Raw genomic sequence first — 14427 nt, forward strand, 5'->3', positions numbered from 1 at the left:
GAATCCTCATTGAGATGCTAATGTTGTGATTGGATTTTTTCAAATTTTTTTATTGGTCAAAATTGTACAACTCTTAGACAATAGACAAGATATCATTGTATTACTTAGCCGCGACAGCTTTAGGTTTCGGTAAGCCTTCCCTGAAACCATTCCTACAAACATACAAAGTAAAGATTTATATGCATTGTTACAAATTGTTAGAAATAATATATAATATTTATATATTTTTATTTAATAACTAAGAGATAGCAAGAAGATTAAAGAATTTCCTCAAAAAACCAAACAAGTACATTTTTTTTTTATTTAAGTTATGACACCAAATCTTTCTCTATCAGTATCGTCACATCCCAAACAATTATGTGTATCTAGTGAGAGTTTAAGTAAAAAACGGAAAATATAAATAGATAATACCTAAAATTTCAGCAAAAACCAAACAAATCCAGAATTTATATTTTTATTTTGTGTTTTAATTGAATTCTCAAAATATTAATCCAAGCTTAAAATTTTATTTTTATACATATCCACAGAAAAATGACCATATTTATATAAAAAGAAATATAAAAAAGACATTTTTGTGAAGAAAAATTTGTAAAATTTTTTAATAAAAAATAAAAAATTATTACTCCATATTTTAAATCAGAGCTTGAATCAAATTGCACATTTTGGTTTATTTTTCAGTTTGACACTTTTTCTCTACTCTGTACATATCCCAATTGATACTCGCATTGCGCGTGAGTTAGCAAGATAAAGAAAATAGCATTAGCTAAAAATCAACAAATATGCACAATTTCTACTAAACCCTACTTTAATTAATATTTTAACTTCATCTCCATTGTTATTGAAAAAAAGCTAGTGTAAAATATTATAGAATAAACAAGCATTAAATAAGTCTACACAAAACATAAAAAAAATTGTTTAAATAAATACTCAAAGTAATAATCAAAGCTTAAAACTTTTTTTATAAATACTATATAGATTGAGAGAAAAATTCCTATATTTATATAAAGAAAAATACAAGAGAATATTTTTGTTATAAGAGTAATTTATAAAATTATGAAAATAAAGAGTAAAAAAACTTATTTTATTTATAAAAAACATATTTTAAACTATATTTCCTTCTTTAATTTTATCAACATTAATATTGAAAGATAAATATAAAATATTAATATGTAAATATTAAATTTTTGCAAGAAAATCAAACAAGCCTAAAAATATTCAATTTTTTTTTTTTTTTTTAATGAATCTTCAAAATATCAAAGTTTAAATTCTTGTTCTTATACATATTGTCCAGAGAAAAATCACACAATAAACAGTTTAAAGATAAGAAGTTTTTGGTTTCTGAAAAATTAAACTTTTTCTTACTTCAATCTAAGAGCTATGTTTGAAAGTAACAGCACACAATTTGAAAAAATCAGAAATTATATGTAAAATCATAAGAAATATTATTTCAGTACCAAGATTCTGATTATATATAGGAGTGTCTCATCTTTAATTGTATTATGTATAAAACATAGTCTAGATATTGTTAATTTGTGTACAATTTTTTTGTTTGAACTTATTTGGTTCTTGAAGGAAATTTAGTTGCTCTTAGAAAATCTGCAAACCAATTGTTTTAACATTCCATTAGTTTTTACATTTCTAACATAGCTATGGTAGCTTACTTGAATTTGCGGCGTACAATCTTGAGATGACGCATACGACCAGTACCAGTGGTCTTCCTCCTCTTTGCCTTCACCGACCAGTTATCTGTGAAATCATCAAAATATAAATCTAATTAATACCTTTATATTAACATTAAATATTCAATGTCTGAACAAACACAACAGATGATTTTTTACACAAACTCGTCACATTGAACAGCGATAACTCACATGAACGCATTTTCTTGGCCGGATAGCCGCATTGCGCGCACTTCGACTTCTGGATGTGGTAAGAACTACGACCGCATCTCCTGCACAATGTGTGCGTCTTATTACGCCGCTTACCAAAGCTCGATGTACCTTTCGTCTGTGAATCAAGAAAAATCAGTAAGCCTAACCTGTAATTTCTGACTCCACGTTACAAATTGAAAAAGATGCCGGATGGAAAACATAAAGGATTGTTTTACATAATCTTTACAGAAAAATAAACAAAAATAAATATATTTTGGGGAATAAACGATTTTAACGTGTCAGCACGTAAACATTGTTGTAACCTGTACACCGGTTCCATATCTGTCCCGTGCGGAACATTTTTCTCGCCCAATACTATTTAATTACATCGATTCTATGGATATTCAGGACATTTTTTTCACACCGATAAATCGGCCAAGCATTAGGATCGCTATAAAATAAATAGATTTAAATAACACAAATCCACGCTCACCATCTTAGATGAAAAAGATGCCCGAGAAAGAGATGCAGTTCAATGGTTCAATTGAGAACCGAGAAGGAGAACTAGCGCCAATACGAATAATTAGAACCAAGTCTTCAAACGACCTCTGCAAATGGCAATTGAAACTAACCGCGGAATTCTGATTTGAGCGGTAAATTTAGTTATATAAAATCGACAAAGTTAAACCAATTATTGTGAGCAATCAATAAAATTAAAATATCTCTTTATAAAAATTAAATTATATTCTTAGTATTATATTATAATATTTATAATTATACTAATTAATCATAAATATTATAATATTAAAAATATTACATATAAACATATTTGATTATAACTAAATTATAACATTCTTAATATAATTAAATAGAAAAAATGTAACTTGCAAAAAGACATTAACCTAAATTATTTAATGCTTTTTATTATTAAATTATTTAATATTGTTAACAATAATCTTATTTTGATATGTTAATTTAGATACATACTTCCTTGCAATCTAAATGAGCAATTACAAAAGGTAGGCTCTATTAAATTTTTTTTAACAAATATATTTTTAATTACATTTACAAAAATTTATAATAAAATGAATGAAGTTAAATTTCTATATTCAATCTATATCCAACTAGACCAAAAGTCTATATCCAATCAGTAAGCACTTCGCAAGAGTGTCGGCTTTCATTCGTCTGGCTATCAATTTTCACAACGTATTGTGCTCCAACTAAACAGTTCTTCAATTCGGTGCCTTCTTCGATGGTGCAGCCGTTGCATAATATGCAGTTATGAATAACGCATCTATAAAGAAAAAAATGGAATTAAAAATTAAATTAATAAAAAATTGAATTAATAGTGCCAATAATATTTGATGATTAATATATACTAGAAACTAAAAGTTTAGATGAACACATTTAATTATAATATAATTAGAATATAATTAAACATGATTTTCTTATTAAAATTATAAGCTTGCGATTTTCTCGCACCTCACAAAAATTAAATATCTTGGTGAAAAAAATCTTAAGTTTTGAAATACGCATTTTAAAAAACAAAGATAAAAGTTTTAAATCTGTTTTAATTTTATCTTTACATTTTGTTCTTAAATTACATAAAGTAAAAAACTGATTTTTTTTTAATATTTTTATTTTGAAGTACTGAAGCTTGATAAAATATCACGGAACAAAATTTAACATAAAAGTATTTTGAAATAAGCTTCCTAAGTTAAAATGTTTTTTGAAAAAAAAGACACAATAATTTTTTGTAATATCAAATTTTCTGTGTAAAAAAAAACTGATTTTTTAATGTGTCTTTTTAAAACTTAAATTAAAGAATTAGATAAAAATGAGAAAACAAAAGAAATGTTTATTATAAATGTTGTAAGATTGATTCGCATCAATTTTTCAAAAATTTTTAAAGACTTTTCAATTATTAATAATTTTTATTGATGTTTTCAAACTTTTGGCCTGCAGTGTATTTTCACTCAATAATATTTCGAACTCACCTTTCCTTAATAGTTACATTTCCCATTATCACACTCTGAGATATTCTTGTTTTCGACGCCACGGTGCTGTTAGGTCCGATATGACTATATTTCAATGATGTTTTTGCTTCGATTAATGAGTTGTCGCCTATACGACATTCTTGCATTTGCGTACTGCGCACAGTCGCCGTGCTCGAAATACTTGACGGCAATTGACTGGTATTTTTATCATTACCCCACCATTCTGTTATCTGTACAGAATATTTTTAAATTTATAATAGTTAAAAATAATCCCTCAATTTATAATATTAAAACGTAAAATATAATATACAAAGTATTCAGTGGGAGAAAATTTAAGGAGTGATTCCAGATGATAAAATAAGTGATAAAAATAAGAAATAACAAAACTGTAATTAAATTTTGTTTTTAATTTTAAATATTCAGAATTAGAAAATCAAGAATGACAAAATTTTAGTGGTAACTTCGTTTTTTAATTATGTCTAAATATTCATGTACTTTAAACATCTTTTACATAAATATTTAAACATTTATGACTAAAAAAACAAAGCCGTAATGGCAATTTTGTAATTCTTCATTTTTGTTTTATTTTATCATCTTATTTTATCACTAGTTTTTGAATGTTCTCCTATTTGTGGCAGAATATCCTGTATGTTATTCTTTTTGTTATAAAGATTTGTAAAATAGATAACGCTACGCAACCTTAGCATTTGCGAGATGATACATTTGCACGGTGTTCGCCCGAAGACCAAACTTTTCATTTGATACATGAGCGTAACATCGTATTATGTCTCCGTTATACGCATCTTCGAGATCGGTGTTATGATCATTGAAGGCTGACATCTTTCTTATTAGCTCATCTAATGGGTTCTCTTTCGCAAAATGGAAGATGTCTTCCTTTAAATTCATCTGCATCATAGAAGTTCTGTCATTTACAGACTGCTTAGGTCCAGACAATTGTTTGCTAACCATGTATGGCAGAAGTTCACCTTTCAGCGTCGTGATAGTTCTGAAAAGCATTTTTACATTTGTTTATATTCAATCAAATTACATTCAGTCTCTCCAAAACGTATGGTTGTAGTAATTAATTAAAAAATTATAAATTAAATAATAAAGTTAAAAAGTTAAAAAATTCAACTCAACTCAGTTAATTTTAAATAAGTTAAAACTGTTAACTCCAACTAATTATTTCTAAAACACAAGCTTATTAATTTTTTTCTAAGTTAAAAATTTATGTAAAAAATTGTAAGAGAAAATATATATTTTCGTATAAACAATATTTCTTTGTTTCATGTAAACTTAATTTACAAATATTAAATTTATTCACGATTTATTTAGTAATTTTGTTATTTAGACTAAATAATTCAACAAAATTACAACATACTAATTTAATATAAACAATGCTTTTCAAAAATTATTCTTAAATTAATCTTAACTTTTAATAGAGTTAATTTTATAAGCCCTTAACTTTTAGTTTTAAAAATATTTTTTTCCACTATATCCTTTCATTCGAAAAATCAGTGTACTTTAGTAAAATTTCACTCACTTTTTATATACCAAAAAGTCTATCACCCATTTGTTAAAAATATACAAATGTGCATCCATCAGTTTGGAGTGAATTGTAAAGCTGGTATGCTTCCTGAGAAGCTTCTGAGAAACATTCATTGGTTCATCAAACTCAAATGAGGAAGCCAAGAACATTAATCGGCCTGTATTATTGTCAATGCCGATCAAGTCCATTTCCGGTTTCTGCTTGTTTTTCGGGCCTGGTGTTACGAAGTCGCTCGGTACCTTCAGCGCAGGCAGCATCAAGGCGATTACACTCGCACTGCGTTTTCTGTATAGATTCAGGAGTTCTGATAGATCCACATTTGCGATCAGGTCGCAGGATATCACTAGAATATCTGTGTTTATTTTCTCGTGAATAAGTCGGATGGAATCAGCTGTACCAAGATCCTCGTTCCCTGGAATTCCCACGAATTCTAGTTTGATCTTCAGACCTAGCTTGTCCAGAGACGCCGACACATCGGATTTGTTCGCCTCAGCAATCACGACAATCGCCTCCTTGAAACCTGAACGTTCGAGGATCTGTAAGGGGTACCAAATCATGGGAACGTTTGCAATTGGCAGCAGGCACTTGGGCTTGCCCGTTGTGAGCTCTATCATGCGAGAACCCTTTCCTCCAGCAAGTACAATGGCTTGCAACTCATTGTGGTGATTCATTTTTGTCCTCTGCAAAACGCAAGATACATTATTAAAGAAAAACTCTGTTAATCAACTCCATTGTCAATCTTTTTTCGGTATGAGCAAAATTCCACTCTCAATTTCTAACACAAATTTATATTAAATAAAGATTTTAACATTTAAGTTAAAAAACTATTTGATGATATAATAAAGATATTGAAAAATAAACCTAAATTTTTTCAAATGTCTTTGAAAACCTATAAATGCTAATCTACAATATGCTATTTGCTGTTTTTTCTTTTTACTCATTATCTTTTTGCTTCTTTATATACTATTTTATCAACAATCATGTTTCTTATCTCTTTCAGAATTTACCAACTCTTACTTCAATTACAATAAAACATTGTATGAAGAGACAAAGACAACAAGCAAAAAGAAAAAAATTGAAAGTAAAGAACACATTGTAAATTAGTCTTAAATACTTTTGAAAGAATTTAAATGGTTAAAAAGAAACTAGATTAGAATCAAAATTAATATTTCAGTGATCAAATATATCTCTATCTCTGGGTTTTTACATGTAGACTACTATTTATACTCTTAAATGTTTTTTTTTATTTAAAATTTAATTGTAATATTTAAATATTTTAACATATTTATAAGATAGATATTTTTAGATATTTTAAAAATTAATGTTAAAAAAATAAATTTATTACATAATTAGATTTATATTTTAAAGCTCATAAAATTTTTAGAGAAACATTATGTATTTGTCCAGATAATTTTTTATATTTACTTTATAAAAAATATATTAAAAACATGCATTTAGAATATTGAAAATAACCCTGGATAAGACATCTCAAAATATTTCAGAATTTACATGTATGAAAAATTCTAAGAGACAATGTAAATTTTCTGAGTATTTTGGAAGATGTTCAAATTCATGTAAAAATTAAGTATGAGAAAAATTTCCACCAAAAAAGAATTTTACATGGATTTAAATAATTTTCCATTTCACGAGTTTTTATTATTTTCATAATAATTTAAAAACATTTCATATTTTTGTATATTAATAATAACGTTTTATATTTCATGTAAATTAAATAATAAGGACATTTTTTATCGTAAATTCTTAAAAATTCAATAATGTTAAAATGTTACAGACTATGTTATACTTACATTAAGTGTATGACAATAGAGCAAAAATATGTATTATTCAAAATACAATCTGCATGTCAACGTAAGCGACAATATAATTCAAATTGTATCCAAATCATTGTACCTTGCACATTACTTTATGCAAAAACGCAAGATTGCAATTGGAATATATGATTGCACGAATAACACGTAAATTTTTCGAAAGATTGCAATAGCTCAAGTATAATCATGTGTACGCTTAACCTAAAATTAACAGCAAGTGCTTACAAGTGCCTCAGGTGGCTCAAGTGCTTGTTCCTTTTAACTGAACTTTCTGCACGGTTTACCACTTTTTTTTTTCTTTCACGTTAGAGAAAAAGAAAAAAAAGATGAAACGTGTGGAAAGTTCAGCTAAAAAGAACAGACAGTAATGCGTATTCGGCCAATCACAGCCAAAGAAACTGCCATTCTAAAACTTTTAGCTGTGATTGGTCGATTTGTTTACTATTTAAATCTTTTCAACATGTCTGTTTTTTTCAACAAAACGTTTTGCTCAACTTTTCTCTTTTTTTTTTGCTGTAAAAAATTTTAATAAAGTGATGAAATTTTCGTTTTATTCAATTTGACAAAGTTTTAATAAATATACGACAAAATTTTAATTACATTTCTCTGAAAATATTATTTATTTTGTTTAAAAACAGGTGGCATTTTAATGAGAACTCAAAAAAATGTAAAAAAAATAATATTATTTAATAAAAAAAAAAAAATTTCATTAAAACTAACGAATTTTTATTGCAACATGAAAAAAGACATATATTCTGTATTAACATATATTTTATTCAAATAATAAATTTTTGTAGAATTACAATAAAAAATCATGCATATTTGTATTAACGAGTAATATTTTCATTTAAATCTCAATAATCTACTATTTATTTAATATAAGTTTATTGTAAAAAAAGTTTATTGATTTTCTCAAAATTTTATCAAAATTTTGATGAAATCACTGACTAAAATGTTCTATAAGAAATACAAAGTTGGAAAAAAATATTATCAAAATTTCATTAAATTTTCAATAAAATTTTTTTACCAAGGAATTTGTAATGTAAAGAAAAACAGAGAAAAGGCAAATGTGCAAGAGTTGAACAGTTAAAAAGAACAGACCAATTTACGTTTTCCTACGCTTCTAACCTAAAAAAAAAATAGTGAACACATGTGGTTGAAGAAGAAAAAGTAGAAAGTATTAAAGGTGGTGTATTGCTTGTCCGTGAAAATAAGAAAGAATATAGGCCAAGATTTTAACTTTTCCGATTAACTTAATTCTTCCGATTAAATTTATAAACTGCCGAACTTACAAGATCGTTCCTAACCTAATTTCTGAATTATTTTAGATGTATTATTTTATTATCAGTTAAAAGTATTATATTTTACACAAATTGTAATTTGCAGATGGATGAGGAAAACATAATAATACGATCAGTTCTTAGTTGGCAATTCATAAATTTAATTTGCTGATTTTTAAGTTAACCTTCATAGTAAAAATATAAGATATTTTATGTCCAACCAATTTCCATCCACATAAATTTCTCAATATTTTAAAGGTAATTAAATTATATTATATATTTTTTTAACTCAAAGTACAAACATTTGTTCTAGAAACTCAAAGATACGTTCATGAATTGTTAGATGTTTTGAATCACTAGTATGTATTTTTTATCCCTGAAAATTACGATTGTTCTTGGGATTATTCAGGGAAATTTTTGAAATTTTACTTTTTAATTTTATCTCTGACAAAATGATTTCTTTGATCATTTTTTCTTGATAATACAAAATTGATTAATTTCAAATATGCCATACACATCCATGTACAATCTTATGTAACTCATGAATTTTTAAAAAGATTAGTAGCAACAGGAAACACTATATTATTTTAAATAGATGGTGTATTTAATCAGCATGAGTTAGATCCGTGTATTGGGAACATATTGTTATATTTAGTTTATGTTATTTCTTTTTAATATTTTCTTGAATTTAAGATTTAAAACTTGCATTATTTTTTATGATTGTACAATTAAAGGACATTAAAAAATACAATAAAATAAATTTATTTCAAAGCTGTAGTAAAAAATTCTTTAATTTCTTGGAATTTTGAATAAAACTGGAAAATTCTGGAATTCTCAGGGAATTCTTTTATAAAATTTATGTAAACACCTTGAGAATATTTATGTTTGTACAAATAGAATGCCATTTTTTACATTATACTAAAAGGTTGGATGTGGTAAAATTCATTCTGTATGAGAAAAATGTATAAATTACAGATCAGACATGCAGAGAGTTCAAGTAAGAAATTGAAGATTGAATGAATCTATAGAATAACTCGGAGATACAATGAGTGCCATCGAAGGAGACACAGGCGAGCCCATAGAGGACATAATCACTGTAGGCACACATGTGATAGTCAAAAAACATGGCTTCAGCAAGGTGTATAAGGTATCTGAGAACGGTGTTCTGTGCCTAGGAAAAGACCAGAAGGTAGAAATGCGCGAGATTGTTGACAAACCATTCTGGAGCACCTTCGAAATGGTGCCATCAGGCAGCAAAGGCACCTTTACTTTGAAACTGACAGATCAAGTGGAGTCATGGAATGATCTGCGGGGCGAATTGAGTGGCTGTGACAATCGCTCCATCACAGACGACGGTACATCGCAGAGATTATCGAAGGAGGAGATCTTGCAGCTGCAGGAAGCCGGTAAGACTGGCAAAGAGATAATTGGCAGCCTCATCGAGAACAGCACATCTTTTGCTGCGAAAACTGAGTACTCGCAAGAGAAATACATTAAGAAGAAAGAGCGCAAGTATCTCAAGTTCCTGACTGTACACAGGCCATCTATATTGTCGCTGCACGAAATATACTTCAAATGGAAGCCTGAAAAAATCGGCAGACTAAGAATGGATACCCTGGCACAGATATTATCCTATAGCGACGTGCAGTCCGATGGCCTTCATCTGCTCTACTGTAGCGGATATCAGGGACTGCCCGCGGCAGCTATGCTCAATAGAATAGGCACGAATACCAATGGCCGCCTGATCAATCTGCATCCTGGCAATACACCCCAAACTATGTTCGTTGACACCATGAATTTTCCACAGGAGTTAAGAGACCGACATATCGCCGTAAATATCTATAGCTTCTTGAAATTATGTTATCAGGGCGAATCGAGTATAATACACAATATTTCTACATCTAAAAGGACTATTGATATTAATGTAGAAGAACCACAGGATATCGAAAAACCAGAGTTGAGTAAGTTAACATTTTTTAAAAATTAAATTAAGTTAAAGTTAATGATTTTATAAAATTAATTTACAAAATGTTTATATTTACTATCGCTAAAAATCGGGAAAACATGAAATTCTCAAGGAATTTATTTTTTGTTCTAGAAAATAATAGATTTTTACTTTTAAATTTATATTTTATTTTTTAAACAAAATTGTTTTTTTGATTATGTTTTTCTTTTTAAATCAATTAGCAATGAACATGACATACACATTCACGCAAAAAATTTTCTAATTAATAATTAATTTTGAAAGGCATTATTTATATTAAATTATAATTATGTAGCTTTTTTTAAATTACATCACTTTATAATAAAAGATAATAAATAATTATAATGTGGATCCTGGAATATTTTATTTGTAAATGAGGTTTATATGAAATAACAAATATTACAAGAATCTACGACCAGGAAATTTATAAAAAAATTTAAATTAAGAAAGTGGCTACACCAAAAGCACTATCTTAGTACTCAGTTATAATTTCCTAAGTGAATTTATGTACATTTACAAGTTTCTTCAAACTGTGTCCTGCATATTTGCCAGAATTTAAAACGCAGCATAAGTAGAACCAGAAATGTAATATCATGAAATTTAACTTTTTAACTTTATTAATTATTAAAAACTTTTTAAATACAGTTACAACCCAATCCTGTGAAAAACCAACGGAAGAATCTGAAAGTGAAACCAAGAATAATGAAACGACCATGGAAACTTTGGAGTCGGAAACTGGAACGAGAGAAAACGGTTCTCTTCTCGCGAGTGACGCCGAGGAGGATACCAAAACTTTGAAACGGAAGCTTGAATTTGACGATATTCCCGAAAAGGAAACGGTACCTGCGAAGAAACCAAGATGGTTACTAGAGACGAAACAAGCGCTCGATTTGTTAAGTGATTCGAAAGCTCGCGGTTTGACTATCGTAGCGAAGGAGCATCCTTTACAAATTGCAAACGCGCTACTTCCTTTCTTGGGAATTTCAAGGCCATTTGTCATCTTTCATGCACATCGGGAGCCTTTGCAAGAAACTTACATGGAGTTAAAGCAGAAACGCAATGTAATAAATATGAAACTGTTTACAAATTTTTTGCGTTCATATCAAGTATTACCTGACAGGACTCATCCTGATATCTCGACGAGCGATACCGGCGGTTATATTTTAACTGGTTACCTAGTTGAGAATTAAAATGTTTTTTTTTATATATATATTTTGATGTAAAAAATTAATCAGCATAAAATCACATACTGTATATCGAATGCCAAATTATAAGATGTATACAACGTTAGAAAAATTTTATAAACGGATTATAATTTTTTACATAAATATAACTCTATTACGTATGTATTTGCATATTTTATTTATTTAGCCTTCAATGCATTATAATTTACAATAATAATATCATTTTTTTTATCTCTTTTATAAGTTCAAAGAATTATAAGATCGAAAATAAAAATAAGAATAAGAGTTGTTAATATCAGTGAATTTTGTGCAACTTTTTTACTATATATAATAATAAAGTGTTTATTACCGGGAAAAACCGAGAAAATCTGAAATTTTCAGGGAATTTATTATTTTTGAAAACCATAAAATTTGATTGATGCTCAGAAAAATTTTTGGAATTTTATTTTTAAATTTAAATTTTATCTTTTTCTGAAAAAAAAAATTAAAAACTTGTTTTTATGATTATTTTTTCTTAATAAAATTGATTAGCAATAAATATAAAATACATATCCATATATTTTTATGTGACTTGATTTTGTAAAAAAAAATTAGTAACAATAGAAAATATGATTCTAAATTGATTGTTTAATCGTCTTTCGAATTCTATATTTTTGATGAATTGTGAGATCTATGTATTGCAAACTAGAACGTTATGTGCCATTTAAAGTTTGTATTATTTCTTTTTAATACTTCAATATTTTTTCAAATTTAAAATTTAAATTGCTTTCTTTTGTAATTTTATGCAATTAAGGTATATTAAAAGATATATAATAAAATAAATTGATTTTATAGCTAAATTGATTTTAAAAACCTTTCTAATCTTATATTTGGAATTTTGAATAAAATTTAAAGAAAAAAAGTTCTCAGAGAATTTTTTTACTGAATTTGAATAAACTCTGTAATATTACCAAAATTGAATAACAAGCACAAAGTTAAAAATTAAATAATAATTAAATAACTTCTAACTTGACTTATTTAATTTTAAACAAGTTAATTTTAAATAAATTAATTTTTAACTTCAACTAGTTATATTCAGGTAGTTTTTGCCAACGGGCCCCCTGAGTATTTTAAAAAATATGTAGCAATATCAAAATATTGTAAAACTAGCTTACGAATTACCGTTTTATTACATTTGTATTCTGGTAATAAAAATTTTTAGACGTTTTCACAAATATTTATTTTAAATTTGAACGCATGAATTAAACAATGTTAAACTTAACAAGACTAGATAAAATTTACTTAAGTCTAAATTAATTAAATTTGTTTAACAAAGCTTTGCGTGCTTTTCGTTCTGCAATTGTAGAAATCGATCTCTTTGTTACTTTCCGGCTAATTTTTTATGATAAGTCATCGCTGACAAGGAGAATACTGCCAACCGAGTTTTTTAATGAGCTTTGGTGTAGTGGTAGCTTAGGAAAATATAAGATTACGCCTCCAATATTAGCCGTATATACGCAGCCGTTTTCGAGAATGTGAGGGTTGAAATTAGGCGAGTACGTTATCTACCTTAAATTTAAAGGTTCAATCGTAGGATTTCGTTAGCCGCACGACGAACGCACTGGACTTACAACCCAAAGATCATGCGTTCAAGCCTCGGTACTGTTCTTTTTTTTTTATTTAAATTACTTTTTATTCTAAACGTGAATTATTTTAATTATTAATAATTAATTATTAACATTGTTTATTACCTAAAATAAAAGAAATAATTAAATTCGTTTAAAAATATATTAAAAATTTAGGAAACTATTTGGAGAAATAATTCATGTTTACAAATAAAATTTCAAACATTTAATTGTTTTTATGATGAATACCATCCAAGTACTTGTAATAAAAAATAAGAAATGTAATAAATTGTGTTATTGCGAGCATAATGTTTGTAGTAATTTACTAATTGTAAAACAATTTAATATAATATATGATTTTACAATATTATAATCGAGGTCACAATATAAAATGTTTGAAATTTTATTTGTTTATTTATTTTATTTATAAACATGAATTATTTCTCCAAATAGTTTCCTAAATTTTTAATATATTTTTAAACGAATTTAATTATTTCTTTTATTTTAGGTAATAAACAATGTTAATAATTAATTATTAATAATTAAAATAATTCACGTTTAGAATAAAAAGTAATTTAAATAAAAATAAAAAAAAGAACAGTACCGAGGGCTTGAACGCATGATCTTTGGGTTGTGAGTCCAGTGCGTTCGTCGTGCGGTTAACGAAATGCTACGATTGAACCTTTAAATTTAAGGTAGATAACGTGCTCGCCTAATTTCAACCCTCACATTCTCGAAAACGGCTGCGTATATACGGCTAATATTGGAGGCGTAATCTTATATTTTCCTAATCTACCACCACACCAAAGCTCATTAAAAAACTCGGTTGGCAGTTGGAGTATTCTCCTTGTGAGATGACTAAATCCCTCCGGGTCCCTGGAACACCCGGGCCCCGAGGTAAATACCCCGGCTGACCACCCCCAGTCATCGGGCCTGGTTATATTCAAATCATAAACCGTAATTTATTTACTTTCCTAAGTTAAAAATTTACTTATGTAAAAGAAAAACGCATTCCAATAAAAAATAATATTTGTTACATCATATAAATTTAATTTACAAATAAAACATTAAATTTGTTTGACGATCTATATTATAATTGTTACATTATTTAGAATGATCGATCTTACAA

The 14427-nt window shown here is 27.4% G+C and overlaps 3 protein-coding genes across 7 annotated transcripts; 1 reads left to right on the forward strand and 2 right to left on the reverse strand.

The window, feature by feature from the left end:
* Window positions 1-23: 23 nt before the first annotated feature.
* LOC105198853 (60S ribosomal protein L37) lies at window positions 24-2496 on the reverse strand. The gene is made up of 4 exons (XM_011165697.3): window positions 2365-2496; window positions 1872-2007; window positions 1662-1746; window positions 24-152 (listed from the first exon to the last, which is right to left on the reverse strand). Exons 1-4 carry the CDS (start codon window positions 2365-2367, stop codon window positions 101-103), a joined length of 276 nt encoding a protein of 91 aa, XP_011163999.1. The 5' UTR covers window positions 2368-2496; the 3' UTR covers window positions 24-100.
* Window positions 2497-2900: 404 nt separating this feature from the next.
* LOC105198852 (translation initiation factor eIF-2B subunit gamma) lies at window positions 2901-7595 on the reverse strand. Of its 2 annotated transcripts, none has more exons than XM_039457873.1 (5): window positions 7472-7595; window positions 5412-6097; window positions 4568-4874; window positions 3869-4098; window positions 2901-3165 (listed from the first exon to the last, which is right to left on the reverse strand). In XM_039457873.1, exons 2-5 carry the CDS (start codon window positions 6086-6088, stop codon window positions 3009-3011), a joined length of 1371 nt encoding a protein of 456 aa, XP_039313807.1. In that variant the 5' UTR covers window positions 6089-6097; window positions 7472-7595; the 3' UTR covers window positions 2901-3008. The 2 variants fall into 2 exon arrangements, with proteins under 2 accessions (XP_039313807.1, XP_011163998.1); XM_011165696.3 differs by having other exon boundaries at window positions 7226-7595.
* Window positions 7596-8313: 718 nt separating this feature from the next.
* LOC105198850 (tRNA (adenine(58)-N(1))-methyltransferase non-catalytic subunit TRM6) lies at window positions 8314-11859 on the forward strand. 4 transcript variants are annotated; one of them, XM_011165695.3, is made up of 4 exons: window positions 8314-8432; window positions 8633-8784; window positions 9502-10487; window positions 11156-11859. In XM_011165695.3, the coding sequence occupies exons 3-4, from the start codon at window positions 9572-9574 to the stop codon at window positions 11698-11700; spliced, it is 1461 nt and encodes a 486-aa protein (XP_011163997.1). In that variant the 5' UTR covers window positions 8314-8432; window positions 8633-8784; window positions 9502-9571; the 3' UTR covers window positions 11701-11859. The 4 variants fall into 4 exon arrangements, with proteins under 4 accessions (XP_011163997.1, XP_011163996.1, XP_039313766.1 ...); XM_011165694.3 differs by lacking the exon at window positions 8633-8784 and having other exon boundaries at window positions 8319-8432; XM_039457832.1 differs by having other exon boundaries at window positions 8341-8784.
* The last annotated feature ends 2568 nt before the right edge of the window (window positions 11860-14427 follow it).

This window comes from Solenopsis invicta, chromosome 15, assembly GCF_016802725.1.
Source record: "Solenopsis invicta isolate M01_SB chromosome 15, UNIL_Sinv_3.0, whole genome shotgun sequence".
NCBI classification, from domain to species: domain Eukaryota; kingdom Metazoa; phylum Arthropoda; class Insecta; order Hymenoptera; family Formicidae; genus Solenopsis; species Solenopsis invicta.

What these genes read in the sequence shown, in the direction of transcription:
- LOC105198853 (XM_011165697.3), bottom strand. An exon ending in GGCCAAGAAAATGCGTTCAT is followed by an intron (nt 1,747 to 1,871) that starts GTGAGTTATCGC and finishes ATGATTTCACAG; the next exon opens with ATAACTGGTCGGTGAAGGCA. An exon ending in ATTGTACGCCGCAAATTCAA is followed by an intron (nt 153 to 1,661) that starts GTAAGCTACCAT and finishes GTATGTTTGTAG; the next exon opens with GAATGGTTTCAGGGAAGGCT.
- LOC105198852 (XM_039457873.1), bottom strand. Translation starts at nt 6,088, where the DNA reads ATGAATCACCACAATGAGTTGCAAGCCATTGTACTTGCTGGAGGAAAG. An exon ending in ATCATCTCGCAAATGCTAAG is followed by an intron (nt 4,099 to 4,567) that starts GTTGCGTAGCGT and finishes TATTCTGTACAG; the next exon opens with ATAACAGAATGGTGGGGTAA. An exon ending in AATGTAACTATTAAGGAAAG is followed by an intron (nt 3,166 to 3,868) that starts GTGAGTTCGAAA and finishes TTTTCTTTATAG; the next exon opens with ATGCGTTATTCATAACTGCA.
- LOC105198850 (XM_011165695.3), top strand. Translation starts at nt 9,572, where the DNA reads ATGAGTGCCATCGAAGGAGACACAGGCGAGCCCATAGAGGACATAATC. An exon ending in TATCGAAAAACCAGAGTTGA is followed by an intron (nt 10,488 to 11,155) that starts GTAAGTTAACAT and finishes TTTTAAATACAG; the next exon opens with TTACAACCCAATCCTGTGAA.